The 24028-nt window shown below is 35.0% G+C and overlaps 1 protein-coding gene and 1 long non-coding RNA gene across 2 annotated transcripts in view; both read left to right on the forward strand.

Moving 5' to 3' along the window:
- Positions 1 to 19224, forward strand: part of LOC149786072 (catalase-like) — a 37333-nt gene extending 18109 nt beyond the window's left edge. Inside the window, exons 7-12 of the mRNA XM_089976364.1 lie at positions 736 to 927; positions 5189 to 5341; positions 8039 to 8177; positions 9863 to 10014; positions 13037 to 13214; positions 17949 to 19224. Of these exons, the coding sequence (XP_089832490.1) occupies positions 736 to 927; positions 5189 to 5341; positions 8039 to 8177; positions 9863 to 10014; positions 13037 to 13201 (801 nt within the window). The 3' untranslated portion in view covers positions 13202 to 13214; positions 17949 to 19224. The remainder of the gene's footprint in view (positions 1 to 735; positions 928 to 5188; positions 5342 to 8038; positions 8178 to 9862; positions 10015 to 13036; positions 13215 to 17948) is intronic.
- Positions 5350 to 8028, forward strand: LOC149786073 (uncharacterized). Its single transcript, XR_016424862.1, has 2 exons — positions 5350 to 5619; positions 7704 to 8028. It is a non-coding gene; the product is annotated as an uncharacterized LOC149786073 (long non-coding RNA).
- Positions 19225 to 24028: the final 4804 nt, after the last annotated feature.

Genomic DNA, 24028 nt, shown 5'->3' on the forward strand with positions numbered 1-24028 from the left:
GTGAAAGACATCTGAATTGTATGCCCTACCATGAAAGACATCTGAATTTATATGCCATACCATGAAAGACATTTGAATTTGTATGTCCTACCATGAAAGACATTTGAATTTGTATGCCATACCATGAAAGACATTTGAATTTGTATGCCATACCATGAAAGACATTTGAATTTGTATGCCCTACTCATGAAAGACATTTGAATTTGTATGCCCTACTATGAATGACATCTGAATTTGTATGATCTTCTGTAAAAGAGGTTAGGTTCTGTGGTCTTACCTTTGTCTATCCATCCATCACACCTTGGGGAGATTTGAGTCATCTATGTTCTATAAATTTCTGATTTCAAAATATGATTAAGTGATTTGAATGGAGATAATTGTAGCCATGTGCTCTTGAAAAAAAATATAACAGCACAGTGAAATATCAGTATGGTTACTGAAACAAAATAGTTACTTTAGATTTTTTTTCTTCAATTCTATTAAAATTGAGATTACTGAAAATTGTCTTGTTTTGTTGATCTTTGAAATTTCTAGTCCACTTAATTTTAGTGGCCAATCAAATAAAGCCTTGTATTCCATGCTACAGAGTATTATTATTAGTAATGATACATTTTGAATGTCTTTCAGTTTTAGCAGTATGAAACCTGTAATTTCATTGGTGAGAAAAAGGTCAAGAGAACATGAACTCATATTAGTGCCCATAAAATCTATTTCTTCCAACCTTCAACTTTGTAGACTGACCAAGGTATCAAAAACTTGCCAGCAGACAAAGCAGCTGAACTGGCCAGCAGTGACCCAGATTATTCCATAAGAGACCTATACAATGCCATTGCTGAGGGCAACTTCCCATCATGGTCACTGCACATCCAGGTCATGACCTTTGAGCAGGCTGAAACCTTCAGATTTAATCCATTTGACCTTACCAAGGTAAGAGCTTTTTGCATAACACATTTGTATCATGTAAACTTTAAAAACTTTTGAGTTCCATACTGCCATTATGAAATTTTGCAAATTGATGCAAGGGATGATAAAATAGATAATATTTTAAAAACCTTTCTCTGTTTTTTTTTAAATTTCTACTTCAGATACATTGCCTGATAATAATATGTCAGGAGAACATCCACAGTACCTTGCAAATCCAAAGCTAAAATCATGTTTACCATGTCTTTTGTCAGGAGAACATCCACTACCTTGCCAATCCAAAGCTAAAATCATGTTTACCATGTCTTTTGGCTTGTTTTAGCAATAGACAGGCTAATACATTGCTTGCCAAGATGGAAGCAGACTAGTGGTACCCCTGCCTTTGATTTAAGAATTTATGCCAAATCCCACTAGTGATCAGTTACTACTAGCATTTTTGCCTGGTCAGCTTACTCCCTTTTGTGCCTTTTCACAAGCTTAAACAAGAGAGGGAGTTATAAGCATTCTTTTTGTACACTGACATATTTTCTGACTGAATTTGATGTTATCATCGCAATATGCAGAAGTAATTTTTGGAGCAAGTAAGATATTCATGCCGGCTGACAATAATCACAATACTTGTATTAACTGTATGAGGTGTAGATTTGACCCTGTGATACATGTTCACACTAATCTGAAAAGAGATGGGTGAGAATTATGTCCAAACAGTCAACCCAAGCTAGTGAGAGAGACAAGAAACACTCCTTAAAGGATGTAGATACTATCAGTATTGCTGTTTATGCTGTCTTAGTTGCTAGCACTGATTCTTAAAGCCAAATTAATGTACCAGATATCCAGTAATAGTGCTTCTGAATATTTACGATCACTATTGCAGTATAGGCTACCTGGCAATGCTCCCCACCTGTGGTCCATGTCTACCAAACAGGATAAAATTCCCAAACCAAATAAGGAATTATTTTAAAAAAGTTTCCAATACTCTGGAACTTTGCTCTGGATTAGTGTTCCAGTTGAGATTAGAAATGTCCACTCTATTTCCTTCTTCCAAATCCAATATATCCAGTAGCTTCTGAGAGATGCAGCTAAAATAAATAAATTCTTTTGTATGAGGGCCTCAAGGTAGATTAGTTCTTAGCTAATTGTGTTACCCTCTTTAAAAAGAGTCATTATTATTATTATTATTATTATTATTATGTTAGTCACTTGAGACAATCCCTAGTCCATTCATTTTTGCTATCCCTAACCTCCCACACAGTCTCCGAAGCTGTACTGACTACAGTGCCACAGCCAGATCATAGCAACACTGAGCAGTAGCAGATGCCTTTTGATCATGGCTGGAGACATTACCTGGAAAAGGCATTCTAATTCTTTCTGACAGCTCACCTGTCATCAGTTATCTCAGAAGGTAAGGGAGAACCAAATCTTCAGATCTCTGCTTCCTTGTTTGGTATTTTCTCAGGTGGAGTTGTCAACATATCCATATTTAAGTCTACCAAATCCCAAACTGGTTCATTGTTCTAGAAGATTCACTCTCCAGATGGAATCAACTGATTCACACAGAATGGTCCATTCAACACTCTTCATTTGAGTCTGTACCTGCTGGGGCAACCTGTCTTATATGAGGCATGATGCCAAACAACTTATATCTGATAGCCTGGGTACCTCATGCTCTTTCACTGAGCTGTAATGATCTGAATGTGTACACTTTTCCCCAACCTCTGATTTCAAGCTCATTCACAGAGTGAAGGACTCTATAAGCAGACTAATAAGGATCACTCATGTTGACTTTAGCATTAAAAGTTAAACAGAAATTGAATTTAGGAAATGACTGTCACATGTTTCAGGATGTTAGAAAATAGATGAAGGCCATGTGTAACTCTCAGACCCTCTTACAATCTTAGGAGATGACAGTCATATCTTTGAGGACTTTAGGAAGAAGATGGCTGTATTTCATGCATGTTAAGTTTTACAACTGATAATTATGGTGAGGTGGTTAAAAAAGGTATAAATTGCAACAATACCATTATTAATGTCTTTTCATCCTCTAACACAAGATTTTCATCCAAACTTAACACAGAGTTTTCCTGAGAAATGGCCCATAATATGGCTCCTTTTGGCATTATATCACACAGAGCATGAGCAGAGATCTTGGAAACACTTAATTACATGTATTTTGATGCCAATTTTTGATCTGGGATGCAGAAAATCACTGAGGCGAGAGTCCTCCATATGCATGGTGTGCGGCAAAATTCAAAAACTTGCCATTCCTGCTTCAGCCACCTGCTTTGTGGGAAAATGTGTTGATCAATTAGCTGTGTTGATATTTACAATGACATAATTCAGTGACTGAAAGACCCCTTGATGTACATACATGTTGCCATTATAAGAGTACATCAAAAAGAACATGATGTAATAGCTGGGCAACCAGTTCAAAGGCTTTGACTGGCGGCCGGGTGGGAAAATGTACTGATATTTACAGTGATTGAATTCAGAGTCAGAAAGACCCAGAGATGTACATGTGGTCATCTATAAAAGTACACCAAATAAACAACTTTAGCTTTCATTATTGTGCTCATTTCCAAATGTATCGGAATAAGTAGTGCACGAGAATCAAGATATGTTGAGACTTAGACAGAATGCCATTCGTAAATTTGGATAAGTATTTTGGGGTTAAACGGCAAACTTACGAAGATTGTAACGAGATTCAGAAGAGTGCTAAAGCTGCTGGAATTGATAGTTTGGATAGGACAGTAGCTAAGCGTAAGAAAGTGTGTGATGCCTAGCTTAGTGTTTGGAATAAATCCTTACTTGGATTGACAAAATTCAGTTTCACTCTGATGGACAAACAAGAGCTATTTAAGAGGTACATTGACTGACCATACTTATTTTAGAATGCCCCTCGCCTTAGCCCAGTTAGTTCTAGTGTTTGTAGCGAAATGTATTCATCAATAGATCAGTAGCTAGGCCAAGTTTTGATATCAATTACGTTGACAAACAAACTCCTGCCCATTCACAAGCATATGTTTTGATAGCTGATTGACCATTAACCCTTTTTCAAGTAAGGTAGCAACTATCAATTTCCTGCATGATATCCTTTGATGATAAAACATACAAACATGTTTTTTAAGATCAGAATCGGTGATCTGGATATATATTAACTGCCTCTTGTACAGTGTTTCGTCATAAAATTAGTTTGAAACTGTAAGTAAACCAGTAGGCTTAACGGGAAATAATGGCGGACTTCGCTAAGTCTGGGATGTACCAGTTTATTAGATTGTCTGTTTTCGTACATCATCGGGCAGATATTTTCAGAAAAATATACAGATCATTGAAAGCAAAGCCAAGGTATTATTTTATTAAAGATTGAACTTTAAACTGTAAATTATGTAGGTCAGAAACGTAGAGAACAATGCTGTGTTGTGGAATTCGCGAAATGAGCTTTAAGGTCTAAGCTGTTTTCCGACTTACATGTATTTGCGAAAATACAGGGAAAAAACAGCAAATCAGATACTATTTAACCATTGCCTAAAATTACTACAAGGACGTAGACAAATAAATAAACCATAAATTTGCAATCCTGTCAATGGGCTGTTGTACTGAAGCTATATTAAAGTGAGTGATTACATTATGGAAACCTCTCCATCTAAAAATAGATGCACTCACGTCTGTGTTGATTCTGTAGGAAAGAAGGGACTGCAACTTTTGATGGTGTGACTCCTATTTTTACCAAAATCAGAGTCCTGTACTCTTTGTTTTAAAATCCTAGCGAGATCTCTGATGAGGGTCTCAATAGTTAATCAATTAGCTGTGTGTTAGACCCAGATAGGGTTGGAGAGACAGTGAAGGAAAGAGGGAGAACAATGTGAACATATACAAGTAGATATTTCAAACCTTTTTTATTTTCACATAGGCTGTATTCCAAGTTCACAGAGAATGTATTCCAAGTTCATGATGAATTTATTCCAAGCTTACAATGAATGTATTTCAAGTTCACAATGAATTTATTCCATGTTTACAGTGAATGTATTCCAAGTTCACAATGAATGTATTTCAAGTTCACAATGAATTTATTCCAAGTTCACATTACTTTAATCGTGTAACTCTTCATGTCTTAAATGTTAACATGAAGTGCTGTGTTCTGATTTAAATTCAAAAATGTTAAGATGAGAGAGAGAGAGAGGAGGAAGGGAGAGAGACCTCAAGAGCAACAGAATCTTTTTTTAACATAAAACTATGTGTAATGTACGTTCTCTTGTATTCTGGATATTAGATTTGGCCACAAGGGGAGTATCCACTGATACCTGTGGGAAAGATGGTGCTCAACAGAAATCCTAAGAATTACTTTGCTGAAGTGGAACAGATTGCATTCTCGCCAGCTCACATGATTCCTGGCATAGAGCCAAGTCCAGATAAAATGCTGCAGGTCAGTATAAAGGACAAATTGAAATACAGTTAATTACTGATGACATGACAGGTACCATGATCCCTGGCATAGAGCCAAGTACAGATAAAATGCTTTATAAAGGACAAATTGAAATACAGTTAATTACTGATGACATGACAGGTACCATGATCACGGGCATAGAGCCAAGTCCAGATAAAATGCTGTATAAAGGACAAATTGAAATACAGTTAATTACTGATGACATGACAGGTACCATGATCACGGGCATAGAGCCAAGTCCAGATAAGATGCTGCAGGTCAGTAACAACACAAAGCAAAAAACAGTTTGTGTGTGTGATTTGGATTTTTAAAGTAGTTTTAACAAGTATTCAGTCATATTGCTACAATGTCTGCAATGTGGCAGTTTATAGTGATGTCTAGCACTGGGGCATCATATCGCAGACATGTAGCATGATGTCCCACTCAGTCACATTATCCTGACACCAGGCTGACCTGTCCCTGACACCAGGCCGACCTGTCCTAACACTAACCTCTTAGTGCTGAGTGCCTAGCGAGGTAGGTAAAAAGCAGTTATTGGTGATACGAAATTTACTATGAACTTGAATTTAAATTTTTCAAACACTATTATGGCTTTTTATTTTGCCTGTATTAGGAGACAACAACATTGCTATTTTCTTGGCATCTTGCAACTAAATTTGCATCAACAAATTTTTGGCATTTGGGGCCGTAGGATAGATTAGTTCCACAAAACTAATTTTGTCACCTTTAGATAAAGTCTTGATTATTATTATAATAATTAGTATTATTTACTCACCTGTCCATAAGACCATGTGAGCTTATGCTATGACCAGTGCATACAGTGAGTGTCATCCATTGTCTGTCACCAATGAACAATTGCTATTTTAAAATTTTTGTGAAAATTTACTGGAACAGTTTTAGACAAAATTTATCAGAGAGAATCCTAACATAAAATTTCGAAATTTGCACAAAATGATGCCAGTCCACTATCAAATATGGGCTCCATTACTAAAAACAAAAGCATTTAAATGACCTCTTCTCAATAATTCAAGCCAGGTAGAAAATGAACTAAATTTTGGACCTGGTCAAGTCCAACATATAATGTCACATTATCAATAGCATATACTGAAATAAAAGAAATAAATAAAAGATTAACTAACAAGCAATATAAATTAAATATACATAACAATATACCACACCTTTATTGCAAAATGTAGTCTCTTTGACCTGTATTTCATGCTTTGGTGACTTTGCTGAAGGTTTGTGTTTCAGGTTCAAAATGTTGTCTTTTTATGTTCCAGTCATAAAGCTTGATAATTGAATGCATCTCTATTAGTAGTTCTAGATGGTTCTAAATGATGCTGTTCTGTAGCTTGTCCTATACTGACATCACAGTGGCCATGTTGAAAATATTGTTATCTCTATTCATGAATGGATGGTTGTATCAACATGGGCTCTTTAGTAAACAACTTCTAATGACATCTAGTTGCTCGTAAATGAAAATGGCGTAATTCAGACATCCAGTATGGCTACCTTAGTGGTCATCTTAAAAATCTTATCTGACACTATTTCTCCTAAATTTATGGTCATATTAGAGCATTGTGCAAAAGACTTCTTAAGATGTCTTGCTTGTACTAAATGGAAATGGTGCCAGACTGATATTGTTTTTGTTACTCTTCCAAAACAGAAAGTCATATGAACATGGGGTTTCCACCAGAAGAATTCATATGATGTCTTGTTGGTCCTAAATAAAAATGGTCTCAGTCTGACATACAATATGTCCACCACAGCAGCTAATTTGGAACTCTTGTTATTGCTGATAAATGTCAAAGATGGTTTCAACTCTCTGATATTATAAGGAAGAAATGGTCTTGAAATCCTGGAAATTCTTTTCAGCCAGTAGAACATCAATCCCTTGTCAAGGGACTCTTGTTTGCCTCTTATGCCCTGTTACAGTATGTATGTTTGAACTTACATATACATGTATTTATCTACTTTTAAGCTTTTATCATCACATTTATTTATATGGTTTATATCAGCACATATCTGTCTGTATAGTGTCTACTAAAAATTGAAAAATATTAATATTTAAAATGTTAAAATACAAACTTGCAACAACAAAATTAAAACTGCTCTGTATGATAATGTTTATAGTGGTTACAGTCTTTTGTTTGTGTCATGAGAAATGTTCATATGTGAATTTACCCATTGTATGCATGCAATTTGAAATTCATGCATGAATATTTCAGTCCTGTATTATCAAGAACCTTGTGCATCAGTTTATAGTGATGTCTAGCACTAGGGCATCATGCCGCAAACATGTAGCATGATGTCCCACCCAATCATATTATCTTGACACCAGGCTGACCAGTCCTAACACTAATCTCTTAATGCTGAGTGCCAAACGAGGCAGCTGTTACTACCATTTTTGCAAGTCTTTGGTACGGCTCAGCCGGGGATCGAATCCACGACCTCCCGCATCCAAGTCGAACACTCTAACCACTGGGCCACTGGAGCAGTGTTCACAGTTGGACTTGTCTTATAAGTGAGTATATATGTTACTTTTTAAATCCAGATTTGACTTACCTAATTTCCACGTACCTCTTCTTAACATTTCTACACCTTATTTATCTACAACATTTTGTTCTTTCACTAATGCATAAACAAAAGTTTTACTTATTTTCTTTTTCAATCCAGGGACGTCTGTTCTCTTACTCGGACACCCATCGTCATCGACTGGGAAGTAACTACCTTCAGATTCCTGTCAACTGCCCATACAATGCCAATGTCAAGAATTACCAGAGGGATGGCCCACAATGTGTTAATGATAACCAAGGTAAACATCACATGTAATTTTCCTTGTATTAAGAGCTGTTGAAATTTTTGATTTTCTTTGTTTAGAATAGCTTAGCTGTAAGAATGTAGTATTTGATAGTTATGATCTCTTAAAATAAATTAACTTAAAATATCTTTTAATAAATTAACTTTTCAAATTCAGAGATTAACCAGAAGGATGGTAACACTTTGTCATATGTATATGGTAATCAAGGTGACCACATTGCAGAATTTTCTACAAATTATGGATTTTACAGCAGTTGTCAAGATTTGTGACAGATTTGTCCATTTTGCCAATTTTTTTTGACATTTTTGTTAAATTTACAGATTTTATTGGACAATAAATATCATCAGTTCAGATCTTGGTCATTAGAAATGAATTGCACATAAATTATAATAACAGAGTACAAGTAAATTAGAATGTAGTGAAAATTTGTGCACAAATAATATCTTACAAAAATAATTTCCTATTCTTGTGCCATAATTTAGGCAATGAAAACAGCATGTTAGCATCCTAGGCATGTTGTCCTCTCATTTAAAAAAATCCTTTATGAGAAATGTTTATAATGATGAAAAGTCTAAATTTTCCAGTTGAAATGTCCAAATTACTTATTCAGTGAACTGAGTCATAATATTTTTAATTTTCCTGTCAGATGTATGATGCATGTGTCATTATTTTCACATAAATAAGATGATGGGGGCTATGCAGAAACATGCTTTTTGTTTGTTGTTGTTCTAAATCATGTTTGGAAAACAAAATATGTATGAATTTATTGCTTCCTTAAGAACAGTAACCGAGATATAGGAGTATGTTGTTGTTCCAGTACCAGACATTGTCACTCTTATCAACCCTATTTTGGTTAAATTTAAGTGATACAAACCTTCAAATTCACTACCTGACCATAATACAAAGGGTTCAGTTTGACCCAGTAGGGACTGTACCTGGGCTACCTTCCCAGGTTACTTAGCAGTTTCATAATGATGTTGTTTACTCTGTTTGGTGCAAGAGTGACCATTAAGGCTGCACCTCTCCATCTATCTGTACTATCTTCTGCCTGTATCTCTTATGAAACTTGAAATGCTGTTCATATTTAGGAGACCAAACTTAGGGGTTTGGGGATGTAAATTCCTCTACCTTGCACCTGTTTTTCTTACATATTTTGATCAGGTAATATTTTAAAAAAAGAAAGTTTTTGAAGTAAAAGATATATCTTTGATAATACTTGACTGCTCATAATAATAATAATATACTCCCTCACAAGCACTGTCTGTTGTTACTTTCCTGGAAGAGCATGCACTTCTGTTCCTGTAGCTAGCTAGCAACTGAAGATTGACAGGATTTAGCACCAGTCCCTTTTTCCATGGGGAGACCACTCTCATTTGATTTTAGTTTAGGTAAGTAGATTTATCAGTACCTTAGGTAAGTAACACTTTCATTACTAAAAAAGTCCAAAGACATTTCTTGGGAGTGGTGGATTGGCAATAATATGGAAGGACTCCTAACATAGTATAAACAAGCTAGTGCTATTCAAGAAACAAATTTTACTTCAGATTTTAAAACTTCCAAACCCGCCTTAGCATTTACTTTTGCATACTAGAGCTTTGTTGAATACTTATGTAAGTTTAGTTGTTGGAGTGTTATGTGATACTGACATGTGCATTAGAAAATTTTCAACTGTATTATAGCTGGAGCACCGAACTACTTCCCCAACAGTTTCAGTGGCCCTCAAGATGATGCCAAACACATGGAGCACACCACTACAGTGAGTGGAGATGTGGCTCGCTACAATACTGCTGATGAGGACAACTTTTCCCAAGTCACCACCTACTGGGAAAAGGTACACATTTTTGGTATATGGCCATGTGTAAAAACCCGGTGAGCTTATCATGTGTTCCATCATCTATCCCTCTATCTTCTGTCAATAATTACTTATTATCACTCTTGAGGCCATATTTCTGATCTGATTGTGATCAAACTTGGACCATAGGCCCATACCATCAAGATCTTGGATGAGTTTGATAGTGAACAAGATACACCAATAATAATGAGATGATCTTGCATGATGGGCAGAGCTTGTTTTCTCCTTATCTCTACTGATCATTTTTCATTCAGTTTTGGTAAAATTTGGAAAATAAGTTTATTTATGTGATCAGGATCTTGAATGAGTTTGATTTTTAGCAAGAGACCATGCCTAAATCTCTGGAAAAAATATGTTATCAGACTATAATCAGTGAGGTAAAGTCAGCATGATATAAAATTTGGGAGATAGTTTACATAGGGTTGTGTTCTTACAGTACTATATCATCTTGCTTAATGAAATGGTCAACTAGTAAATTATGTAAGTCCTTCAAGTGCTATCAGTCCAACTTTGGCATTGTGTTTTATTTTTTTTTAAATTTACAATGTTTTTGACTGTGCCCATACATCTATTTAAGGATGAGTTTTTAAAACATGTGGTATTCATTCAATTTTTTTGGCAACAATTAGAAGTGTGTCTTAAATGGAGTTTTCACATCTCCATGAAATATCATCACATTGGTTGTGTTTACTGTTTGTGCAAACATGGTAACTTAGAATGAATCAATCCATGTGAATTGGATTAATCCATATGAAATTAAGGGTCAGGTGGGTTATTTTCTTATCTGAATACATTCATTGGTTACATTAAAATTACGAAAATAAACTCTGTTATTTCTAGATATCAGACATCATGAAAAGAAATGACAAAAATTCAGACTATGCCATAAGAACAAGGGAAGAAACTCTTACGTCTTACCTCCCTTTACCACTACTAATTTTTTTGTTGTTGTTATAAGTAAACACTTTGCTGCTATTTCAGATTCTTTTCTTGTTTTAAATTAAATGATAATGATGTTATGTGCCAAAGTCAGTGAGGATATGCATGATGCCCATCTTTCATGTTATGTGCCAAAGTCAATGAGGATATGCAAGATGCCCATCTTTCATGAGGAGAGTGTTCAGCAACAACGAACAGCATTGTGTGTGCAAAGTGTTCAGCAGTAATTGGTCTACAGTTTTGCGAAATATTTTGAAGAGATGGGTGAAGTTTTGGTTGATGGAAAGTGGCAGAACTTCCATTTGTGTCTTGGATTGGATGGGAAAGTGTCCTCCCTTATTCCAGCAACCCATTGGTCATAGTCACTCACCCACCCCTGCTTGTATGAACATGACCTTCAGGCCTGTTATTCCAGATTTTGATAAGCTATATTGCCACTCCTCCAAGCTGTGTTGGAAGGATGCTGTGACACACTTTGAGACAAGGACAGTGCCTTGTCCATGCCTTGGGAAAATGTTCTACATGAACATGGGGTATTTGTTAGCTGTTGATAATATATATTGCCACTCAGTTCATGCTGTTCACCACCAATCTAGCTGCCATCCAGCCAGTATAGCTGTCTAGCTGACCATACCTGTTTATTTTCGTCATCAAGGTCTGTCACGGTGGCAAGCATGAACATAGAGGTAGTGCCTGATGAGGACAACCTCCACAGTGAGTGCAAATAACTGGATGGTTTTACTAAGATCCCACCATTGAGTAGCTGTTGAGGTAATAGATATCATGTGTTGCCAACTTTTGAATGACCATTGCCACCAACTGTGAGCCAAGTCAAGCAGTTCAGATGAAGTGTTTAGTATGCTCAGTATAGTCTAAAGTCTTAAAAGATTAGATATACCTCATAAAGGTTTCAGTTCATGAGATTCGAGTGATCTCTGCAAGCTTTGCACTTGAACACAGCATTTCAATGTGAGGCATACAAGAAGCTGTCAGCTGGCATGTACAGTCAACCTTCTCTCCCTGTGATCTAGTTTCATAGTGACAAGACTTGAATCTGGTGTGTCCAGTGGCTGTGATCCAGATGACCACCAGGCCCATTTGACATCAGCTTAAAAAGCCTCATGGAAATGATTCTATTCTTCTGCTGGTTTCACTTGGCATTTTTATTGGTATGTAGAATTTATTAGTTTGTTCTTGTCCATGTATGGTTGTCATGGGATTATGTTACTCTCAGTTGTGTTACTTTCATGCTAGGAGAGTGGGTTATCCTTCCTATGGGGAATCCGACCAGTTTTCCCTCAAAAGTTGCCAGTGGTAGAGGTTGGATAGTCAGTATTTTTTCCTCCTGTTGCCTATTTTCCTAACCTTGATGTGATAGGGGAGTGTATTTAAAGGAGAAAGAAAATTTTAAGTAAGTTATGTTGGTTGGTAGCCACCTTATGGTAGTGAGGGGAGATCATGGGTAAGGGTTTATGTCCTTTGTCTGTATAGATTCAGGAGTTAGTGGAGTTTATTTTCATAACTATAATGTGATCAGGTATTACTGGAGAAACATAATTTACTAAAAACATGTATTTTTTATATCTGCAGTTGCTTTTCTTCAGTCTATTCAAAGAAAATTTGGTGAATAAAATTCAGTATATATATCTTTTCTTTAATGCAATTTAAACAATGATTTCAGGTGTTACAAGCAGCCAAATGGCCCTATGTTGAAATTAACTCACTAATAAGGGCTTTATACCTATTCCATTAGAATAAACTATATGAATTAAAAGTGTCAGTCATGTGAATGGTTTGATATAGGTGTCACTTTTCTAGCAGCACTGTTGGTGGCAACATTGTCATTGTCAACAGTGTTACAGTTTTGTGCTGAAGTTTTACTTTTTGAAAGTCATGTAACTGGCAGCTGCATTTAACTTTGGAACCATATTACTATATGCCTAAACATTTTAGCTGACATGCTAGGATATGTGCCTTGTCCATTTTGATGCCAGTTGTAAGCTTGACAACATTTTTGTATGGTACCATTCTTTTACATTGAATGCCATGCATACTTTGTTAGGTTTTGAACCCTGAAGCAAGACAAAGACTGTGTGAGAACATTGCCAGTCATGCAAAGGATGCCCAGGAGTTCATCCAGGAGAGAGTCGTCAATCAGTGGAGCAAGGTTGATCCAGAATGTGGACAGACAATCCAAAAACTCCTGCTTAAATACAAGTCTTTGTAAGGAGGCAAAACAGGTAATTTATTTCTTGATTTCAAATATGTCCATTGAACAGGGATGCCCATACAGGTACGATGCAGTTGAAAAAATCTTGGATCAGTATGCAATGGCAAAATTCTAAGTGAATTAGAGGCCTTTAAGTTCTTTCGTAGCTGTTAAGCAAAAGCAAATTGTGATGAACATGATATGATTGGACATGAGTTGTTGGACTTGGGTTGTTGGATATGATATGATTGGACATGAGTTGTTGGACTTGGGTAACTCTATATCGGATGCACGGAAGGTGTACTAGCAGTCTTGTGGATAATAACTCAAGTGTGCAACAGGTAAAGGCTGAAAATGATCACAAAACATTATTTCGTTAGTTGTTTATTCTAGATATGTGATATTTCTGATACATGTATAGAACAAAGACAAATAACTGTAACTAATTTATTATTAAGATAATGCTCTACAATTGTTGATTATTTAATCACAGAAGTGCAAACTTGAAATTTTTTTTTAAAATTCAAGATGATCAGGTAATTTTAACTGAAAATTATACTTTATAAGGTTATTAGTGAAGCCTTTGCCTACAGTAATAAAATGCTTTCAGACAATTTATAAATAGCATGTAATTTGTTGCTATTGTGCAAAGTAGTGAGATTTATTTTAATGACTCAAATTTGAATATGCAACTGAATTCACAGGTAGCAAGAATCATACACTTTCTAGTAACTACTTCAATTTTGTACAACTGTTGGTTCTTGAATGAGGTGTACAGATGGTAGCAATTTGTAGTGTACAGCTATTAGTTCTTGATTGTGGTGTACAGATGGTAGCAATTTTGTAGTGTACAACTGTTAGTTCTTGATTTTGGTGTACAGATGGTAACAATTTGTAGTGTACAACTGTTAGTTCTTGATTTTGGTGTACAGATGGTAACAATTTGTAGTGTACAACTGTTAGTTCTTGATTTTGGTGTACGGATGGTAACAATTTGTAGTGTACAACTATTAGTTCTTGACTGAGGTGTACAGATGGTAGCAATTTTTTGTTTGAGGACTTACGTTGCAGATTCCATTTTGGAGTAAAGAATTGAAATGGGTTGCTTTTGATGTAACTTGATTTCTCTGATGATCAATAACTATATTTAATTTTTTACACTGTAAATATTTAGTCACTGCTGATCATGTGTTTAATGTTCACTGGAAAAACATCATTTTAACCTTACCAAACCCTTCATCACAGCACAGCTGGGCTGGTTTGAATGTTTGATTATTTCCTTTTTATGGACTTTAGCTTTTGAGGGTAATTGTGAGACTTTATTGCTCCAAGTAACCCTTTTATTGGCCCTGGATAACCCTTTTTATTGGTCCTTGGTAACCCTTTTATTGGCCTGGGTCACCCTTGTATTGGCACTGGGTAACCCTTTTTATTGGCCCTGAGTAACCCTTATACTGGCCCTTGGTAACCCTTGTATTTGCCCTTGGTAACCCTTGTATTTGCCCTGGATAACCCTTGTATTGGCCCTTGGTAACCCTAGTATTGGTCCTGGATAGCCAATATTCTGTTAATACACCATTTTAGATCACTAACTGCATACTTAACATATCCCACAACTACATGTTAGTTATTTTTCAAAATTAACCAATCTATGAGGGATACACTGCTCTTGGTTTTAAACTGCACTGAGATTTGTACCTGACAATTAATCCAAAAATGCACTGATGTCACTGACCATAATGATTATAAAGACTTCCTTCCACTTGTTTTGCTTCAGTAATTGCATTCAATCTTTCATAACCTCTTGCCAGCATTAAATTTTCTATTCATCCTGAAATCATAGGTCCCACAGAAAATGTTCTATTCATCCTGAAAGCGTAGGTCCCACAGAAAATGTTCTATTAATCCTGAAATCATAGGTCCCATGGAGAATGTTCTATTCATCCTGAAATCATAGGTCCCACAGAAAGTGTTCTATTCATCCTAAAATCATAGGTCCCATGGAAAATGTTCTATTCATCCTGAAATCATAGGTCCCACAGAAAATGTTCTATTCATCCTGAAATCATGGGTCCCATGGAAAATGTTCTATTCATCCTAAAATCATAGGTCCCATGGAGAATGTTCTATTCATCCTGAAATCATAGGTCCCACAGAAAGTGTTCTATTCATCCTAAAATCATAGGTCCCACGGAAAATGTTCTGTTCATCCTGAAATCATAAGTCCCACAGAAAATGTTTGAACAAAATCCATCATTTTTTGTAATAGATAAAGTTGTGATCTGAGCTGCAGCCACTTTATTACAATTGAAGTTTCCCCACAAAATCATGTCAGAATTACCTATCACCTGAGCCAAAAATGACTATAATGGTTGTCCTACTCTTCAGTAAACTTTGAGCCCTACTTTGTAAAAGCTTTTATCTTTCAGTTTGGTCTCTGCAGTTAATTTCATATATTTTTTGTCAGATAGTATGCAAAAGCTAGCATATTAGTTGCTTCAGTTTTTGTGCACAATTTGTATGTTATTTAACTTTCCATATTGGCAATTTTCCTGTTATCTAATTCTGAGTTCCTCAGAACTTTTGAATCCAATTTTAGAAACTTAAGTTTTTAGACTTTTGTGATTGGGTCAGTCACACTTACCCCCAACTGCTGTATCAGTCATACTTACCCCCAATTGCAGTATCTGAACTTGTAGTGAGAAATATCAAAAGAAACTCTGACTTGATTTTTTTTAAATTAAAGAATTATCCTGTTGCTTGATTACAGCATGCAAGAGATTAAATTCTATATATTTCAGGAGATTAAATTCTATGCATTCTTTCACTCAGCATCCCCTCAAAGCTATCTGCCATGTTAATTATGGGAAAAATTTGATTTTTTTTGCCCCACCATGACATTCAAAGGATGATACACCTCTCCATCTGTTACAATGTGGTTCAGTTCACTGTCATGGGGCATCAGTGTTACATGAGCACATTTCTAGTTTTTCCATTATTTTCCACAATTGCACATAATGTTCCACTTTCAGTATTCCAGGGTGCATGCATGATAATTTTTATGTGCCTTGGGAACATTGACAGGATGGAGTGCATTGTGCATATGTTTACTGTGTATTAACCCTTTACTTCATAGAGCATAGTTACAAAGTGCAGCGCGATATAAATAGAACACCTGTTACCTAGTCGACTCCATATGCATAGGCCTGCCAGTGAACTGTTAAGCAATGTAGTGTATGTTATGTTTAACAGCAATTTTAACCATTTTACATTTTTGGTACACATCTATTATATGTGGAAAAATTTAAGAGTAAAGTCTGATTTTTATAGCTGTGTAATTATTTTTCACGGAAGAATTTTCTATGTGCTTTAAAATCTTGAGAGAACTCATTCACCGTCATGTCAGTGAGGCCGTGTGACCAACCGTAGCTGCCATTTCTCATACTCGGAATTTGCAAGTTTTCCGTCTGCGTCTACATCACTAAGTCATCTGAATTTGATAATTTATAAAAACTAATTGCTGCCCACATCAATGACAGAGCCTTTACCTAAGTTATTGAATCTTTCATAGTTGTGATTCTAATTGTGAAAACTTCGTAAGTACTGAATGAAATCTGCGACTGCCATTTTGGAGAGTGGAGATTACGACCCAGTTACTTTAAATAGCAGATATCGACCAGTGCATAAACACTGACCACGTGATCTGACGTAATTGTCATTCGCAGAAATGAATGTAGTATCTAACAGGGGGGTTTTCCCCAAAGGTGGCGCTATGAAAACCAGCTCAAAATGGCTGATGTTTACAGCAGGCATCAAAAAGCTCTTCCATGCAAATGGAGTAGAGGCGTCAAAAGGTGCTTCCATGCGAATGGAGTAGAGGCATCCAAAGACGCTTGCATGAGATAAAGGGTTAAGAAACCTGGGTGACATCAGTGGTTTATTACATGAAGGAAGGTTGATATACCTATCACATGCGATGATTGTGAACTTATTTTAATTTAGATGTCATCAACAGACATGAAGATGATTGAAAACTATTTATTTATAATTCATTGGAAAATTTAAGTTAAAACACATACTAAACAATTCTGATAGAACAAAGTGTTTTTATCCATCATAAAATTTGTTTAAAATTTAATGATGCATCAAGAATTGTAAAATCTACATATCAGCATAAAGTAACTGGAAACCAGTTGAAGAACTGTATACTTATAGAAGAATTATGTCCTCTGTTGTGTTTTATTTTGGTTTCCAAAATATTTAAATTATGGCATTTTTTTCAAGAAATGTATGCACTAATTTCCTTCATAGGGTTGATACCAACAAGAATGGTAGTACACCTTTTCAAGGGAATGTTATGGAATCCTTCATAGATATGGTGAGGTTATAAATGAAAGCACTGTATAATTTAATTTAGTTTCTTCAAAAATATTATTTTAGAGTAAATTAGACAATAATTTCAGGTAATCTGTATTATGTACACTTGATTATTTACATTGTGGCATTTGTGATAGTTAAGGTGGAAGAAACAGGAAACTCTATTAAAAAAATAATCACCAACCATGAATGGTAACCTTTGGCAGAATTTAAACTTCAAATATTAATATTGTAGAATTCCCATAAGATTTGATTTTATGTTAAGCAGATCTCCTGTAAAAATCACTACTGGGGAGAAATATAATAATTTCATAGGAACTATGATACACTGCCAACTGCTGATGTATAATGCCTGGTAAGATGAATCTGTTGTATTTTTTTCTTACAGTCCAGAGTTACTGCCAGCCTGTAGACAGCTCACTTGGGATTCCTGGAAAGCTTTGTTACTGAAAATGGACTTAATGTTTATACTGTAACATTCCATAGAACAAATTGAACAGATCGAGACCCATGTTGCATGGCACTGTATGTAGAAGACACAATATGATCTAATATAACCAGTGATTCCTTATGAAAGTGCTAGATGGGGATAATTCCTTTTATCTATTTGTCCTGTACAGTGATTCTTAAATCTAGAGAACCCATTTATACAATTTTAATTTAGATAAGAAAAAGATAACAGTTGTAGCAATAATTGTATAAGATAGATAACAGTATAGCAATGCTTGTATACGGTAGATAAAAGTTATAGTAATGATTGATAAGGTAGATAACAGTTCTAGCAATGATTGTATAATGTAGATAACAGTTCTAGCTATGATTGTATAATGTAGATAACAGTTCTAGCTATGATTGTATAATGTAGATAACAGTTCTAGCAATGATTGCATAAGGTAGATAACAGTTCTAGTTATGATTGTATAGTGTAGATAACAGTTCTAGCAATGATTGCATAAGGTAGATAACAGTTCTAGCTATGATTGTATAATGTAGATAACAGTTCTCGCTATGATTGTATAATGTAGATAACAGTTCTAGCAATGATTGCATAAGGTAGATAACAGTTCTAGCAATAACTGTTTATGATAGGTTGGATACATAACACTCAATGCAAAAATTGAATGAATTTGTTTTTTCAAAATTTGTATAAAAATTGTTCTATTTCAAAATGTATAGGGGTTTAGCAACATTAAGTCCTCATGAGATGTAGTTTCACATAAATATTTTATCCATCAAATATTATTTAAAATTTAAAAGGAAGAGTTGTCACACTATGCATTTTTTTAAAGACTATATATTTTTTGCTTTGCTTTACTTTCATCTTCATTGATTTGATATTGATTGTTAATTCAGTTATTACCTGCATACATATTTTGCATCAAGGTGTATTTATTAGTAATTCTTTTTCCTTGAGATAACACAAATGCTTTAATGAAGTAATTTTAACTTTATTGAAAGACAGCAGGGTTTCCAATGTACATAATTATATTACATATATAGTATATGTCTTTACATTAGGAACATCAGATTAACATGCTCTCAGATAAGGTGTTTTGTTGTTGAAAATGGTCTCTGGAAAATTAAATTTTCATGATAGATGAAATAGAAACTAACTGAGCACTTCAATTGTAATAATTAACAAAAACAATAAAGAATTAATAGCACCTTTTTGTTGTATTTGTTATCTTTGTATAGTCATTTGTATGAGATGAAATATTCTGCATCAAACTTGTAGTGATGCAGTTTGTATCCAAAGCAGTTTTAAAGGAGACCTAATTTGTATTGACATTTTCAATGTTTGACATTGTTACGAGTCGATGCTCTTAAAATAAGTAACAGAAATGAGTGAGAAGCAACAAACTTTGTAAAATTCAACAAACAATTTACCATTACAAATACAAGTCATAATAATAACATTTCTGAATAAACTTTAGTGGAAATAAAAAATTAAATCCAGTGCTGAAAGTGGTGATGAGCCTGTGATGGCTTGTGTCATGGTGTTGTACCAAGTCTTTTGTTGAATCACAGTCATACAATTACAGATTTAAATTCACTATAAATCCCAGTGAATGTCTCTTCCAAGAATATTATTTTTTTATAAGCACTCTGTATTTCCAGAAAGAATCACTTTTTTTTCTTCACTTCTTTTTTTTATTAACCCCATAATAGGTTGACCAAATGAATTGAATAATTTGAAGAAATAAATTCCAGCCCAAATAAACTACTGGACACAACAATAATACAATTTGATTCTGCTAGATCTTAAAGTACAAAAAACAAATTTCAGATAAACAAGATTTATATTTTAAACTAAGACATAAAAAGAGACCCTTGATAAGGGTCAAAAGTACATTGTTCTTGAAAGATCTTTGTTTAATTAGAAAGTCCCTCACCAAAAAAAAAATAAAAACACATGATAAAAAATACAATGTCCTTGACTCATCTCTGAGAAAAAGATGTTGTTTACTAAAACTGTCACTGATTTCATACAAGGTCAGGCACTAGATACAATGTTTCAATACTAACAGCATACAATGAAATAAAAAAAATTAAAAAACCCTCACAAACAAAAATCAGGCCCTAAATATTCTTTATGTGACAAATCTCATTTGTTCCTTCTCTTTAAGCCTGTTTTTAAAATGCAACATTGCTGAAAACTTTAGAATCCTACACAACTTTAACCTACATAATTAAAAGCTGAAACAATTTTTTGAACGTTTAGTTAATCTTTTTTAAACTTTATTGTGTGTATGTTTGTGTGATTTGGATGTTTAACTTAGCTTTAATAATTTTTCAGTCCTATCACTACGATGTCTGCAGTTTGGCAGTTTATAGTGATGTCTAGCACTGGGGCATCATTCCACAGACATGTATAATGATGTCCCACCCAGTCATATTATCCTGACACAAGGCTGACCAGTCCTAACACTAACCTCTTAATGCTGAGTGCATAGCGTGACAGCCATTAGTATTATACTTTATTGAGCAAAAGTATGACCAGAATTTTTTGAATGATTCTCTATTTATATGAAGTTATGAAAGAGATGACATTTTCATTAGATCTGAACAATACGAGTGGCTAAAGGAAATGTTTTTGTTCATTGCCTTTTTGCAAAAAGTGGTGGATGTGGCATTCACTTTTCCATCAATCCATTCATCTCCGGTGATCTGTTTATCTGTCTTGATTTTCTTTTTAAATACATTACCTGATGATAACATACTAAGAACACATCTACTGCATCACAAATCCAGCTCACCTAAGCTAATAACGGAGTTCACCATGTCTTTGGCTTGTTTTAGCAAGAATATTGCTTAATAGTCATCTGTTTGCCTTGACAGAAATCCAATTTGAATGGTTTCCCATTGGATAGAGGGGCTGTCTCCCAATACTTACAGTTATATACCATTGTACCTCTTAAGCATATTAACTCATTATGAGACCTAACAAATATGAATCTACATGGACTTGGTGCCTTTTCATCAGGTTATTGATTCCTTTGAGTTTTCTAAACTTGGGAAATATACTCCAGTTTGTGGTTCTGTCAATCTCACGTTATCTTCCTTTTAGATTAAATTTTTGCAATTCAGATGCCTAACTCTGTCTTGACATTTACTGTTTATAGGCCTATGCATTGGTCATTACTTTCCACTTCAAAATATGAGTATGTGATGATTGACTGATTTTACCTATACAGGCCAATTGTTTTAATGTGCTCTTACAGGTATCAACACAATCAGCATCACTAAGTGCTCTTGGTAGAGAAGGCAGTTGCTTTAATCTGGCTGGGAATAATCACACTGCATGTGTGGAACCTGTGGGTGTGATTCAGGCTATATATAACACATATTCACATGCTGGACAGGGTCAGTGGGCTACAGCACACCCAAACAAAGCACATCATTAGCAAGATAGTGCAACAAGTAGAGATGGATACATGGCTTTAGCTGATTCAGATATGGACTGGTTACAGAAATCCCCTATCTTATTCTGGCATCATTAACTTGGCACTGGAAGGAAGGAAATGGTGACCCTGTTCCATTAAGACCAAACTCTCAGATCAAATGTCGATTCTTCACTGTAAAAACAGAATCAATGAAGCCTACACCTGTGCCTAAGTGAACTGCTTACGAAGATCTATCCCAGCATCATGAATTTGGCACAGGAAGAAGGAAATTTTGACTCTGTTCCATCAAGTCCAGACTCTGTCATCAGATGTAGATTGTTTATGGTCAGTACTAAATCTAATCAAGCAGACATTTATGCCTGAGGGGATGGCTAAAAATGTATGATTTAGTACCCCATGCTTACATCAGAGCACAGGCACTGACAGGGAAGAGCCCATCCACTACAGTTCTATGATGGACCAATGTCATAATTGCTATGGCCAGTTTAGTAACACATTGACCAGTTACTTTTGGGGACCCAGGTTGGTCCATAATCATGAATCAGTCTATATCCTTTAACAGATCCATCCATTCACCATCCATCCCTTTCATCTAAAGCCATTCAGGCAATCATGCTGGCAAGTTGATCATTTGTATGGGTCATGCAGTAACAGAGCAGTACTCACTAAACTAATGCCATATCAGCATTTTTTTTCTTTCTTTGGTGGAAGAAATGTGTTTCTCTTCATGCCTTCTAGCTGGGCTATCATTATATAATTTCCCTTAGATTTTAAAAGGCCACATGAGATGCAACCCTCGCTGTCCCATACACTCAGAACTGAGTCTTCAGCTCCTTGGGAAATTGTTGTTGTTGTTGTTGTGGGGTTTAATGCCATTTTTCAGCACACGATAGGCTATACATGGCGACCAGTATTAATGGTGGAGGAAGAACCCGGGAAAACCCCGGAAAGAACCACCGACCCACAAAAAGCTAATAGCAAGCTTTCTCACATACCCACATTGGCTGAATCGGAGACTCGAACCGCCACAGACGGGTGAGATGGCAGTGATCTGTAATGGAGAGTGCTTTAGACCACTCGGCCACTTGGGGCCCCCTCCTTGGGAAGACAAAATAAACAGGAATGATCCTCTAGGGAAGGGGTCTCAAACTCGAACCACCCTGAGATCCGCATGCAGATATTTTTGAAGGCCCATGGGCCATACCACCATTGTTATCTCTCATGATACCTTGTGATGCCAATCTTTCTGTGGGTCACAGGATACAACTTGCCAGGCCACATATGGCCCATGGGCTGAGTGTTTGAGACCCCTGCTCTATGCTATCAGCTGCAAAAAGGATGCAAAAGTGCATTGCACATTTGTTGGAAACCAGTATCAAAGATGGTATGCAAGGGTACATCTGAAATTTGAATGAGTCGTTTTAAAAATAAGCGAAATGGAGACGTTTTATGTGAAATGGAATTATAACATTTCCCTTTTATAAAAGAACCTTTGAAACAATACTTTAATTAAAAATTAATGAGCATAATTTGCAATATTTATTTATTTATTTATTTATTATTATTATTATTATTAAAATATTTCAAATGTTTCATTTCATCAGATTATATATATATTTGTGTGAAATGTAAATGACTTATGCAAATTGTTATAATAATTTGTCTCTTCATTCAAGTTTAGAAAAGACATTTTTTTAAATAAATGAATGTATTAATTAATTTGAAAATAAAAAAAAGTAGTTTACATCTTCATATAATTTTTGCACAGATTTGGAAATCGTCATGTGAAATGGAATACAAAAACTTTTTTTTAAATCTCTAATATTTAATCCTATTTGACCTAAAACTTAATGTAAACATTAGTATAGTTAATTGTTCAAAGTAAAGAGCAAATAGTCATCAGTTTCAGCCCTGTTGTTTATTAATTTATAACCAAACTGGAATTGGCATGAGAAATGAAGTATTGATGATTGATAGTTTCTGATCTCCTTAAGTTAGTTACTAAAATTATGAACTTAAAAAAATATATTTGTTATTTACCATTAAGCTGTATTTATTTTAAAAAGTTCCTAATTGTTACAAATATCAATGAAGTGCAATTTCGGCATGCGAAAAGAAATCATGTTTTGGAAAGTGAATACAACCTTGTACAAAACTGGATACTGTTGCCTAATGAAGCACACCAGGTATTGTTTAGTTCCATAATTAAATAGTGTATTTTGTTTTGAGATATAGCAATGTTTTCCATGGTTTCATACATTCACTAGAAATATTAAGAGAATAACAAATAACAAACGAGTAATTAGTCAAATAAAAAAGTAACTTTCCATTTTCCAAAATCGTAACTTTATTTAATTACATAGTGTTTTCCAAAATCGTAACTTTATTTAATTACATAGTGTTTTCCAAAATCGTAACTTTATTTAATTACATAGTGTTTTCTTGCAGGAAAATATGAGGGCTCTTCTCGATCATTTCGATTCATACAATATATTTCATGAAACCGTGTTTTTTTTAAGCCTAGGCCACCATTCTAAGTAATAAACTGCCACTGCGTCTATAT

This window comes from Sinohyriopsis cumingii, chromosome 12, assembly GCF_028554795.1.
Source record: "Sinohyriopsis cumingii isolate HCF-2022 chromosome 12, ASM2855479v2, whole genome shotgun sequence".
Classification (NCBI taxonomy): domain Eukaryota; kingdom Metazoa; phylum Mollusca; class Bivalvia; order Unionida; family Unionidae; genus Sinohyriopsis; species Sinohyriopsis cumingii.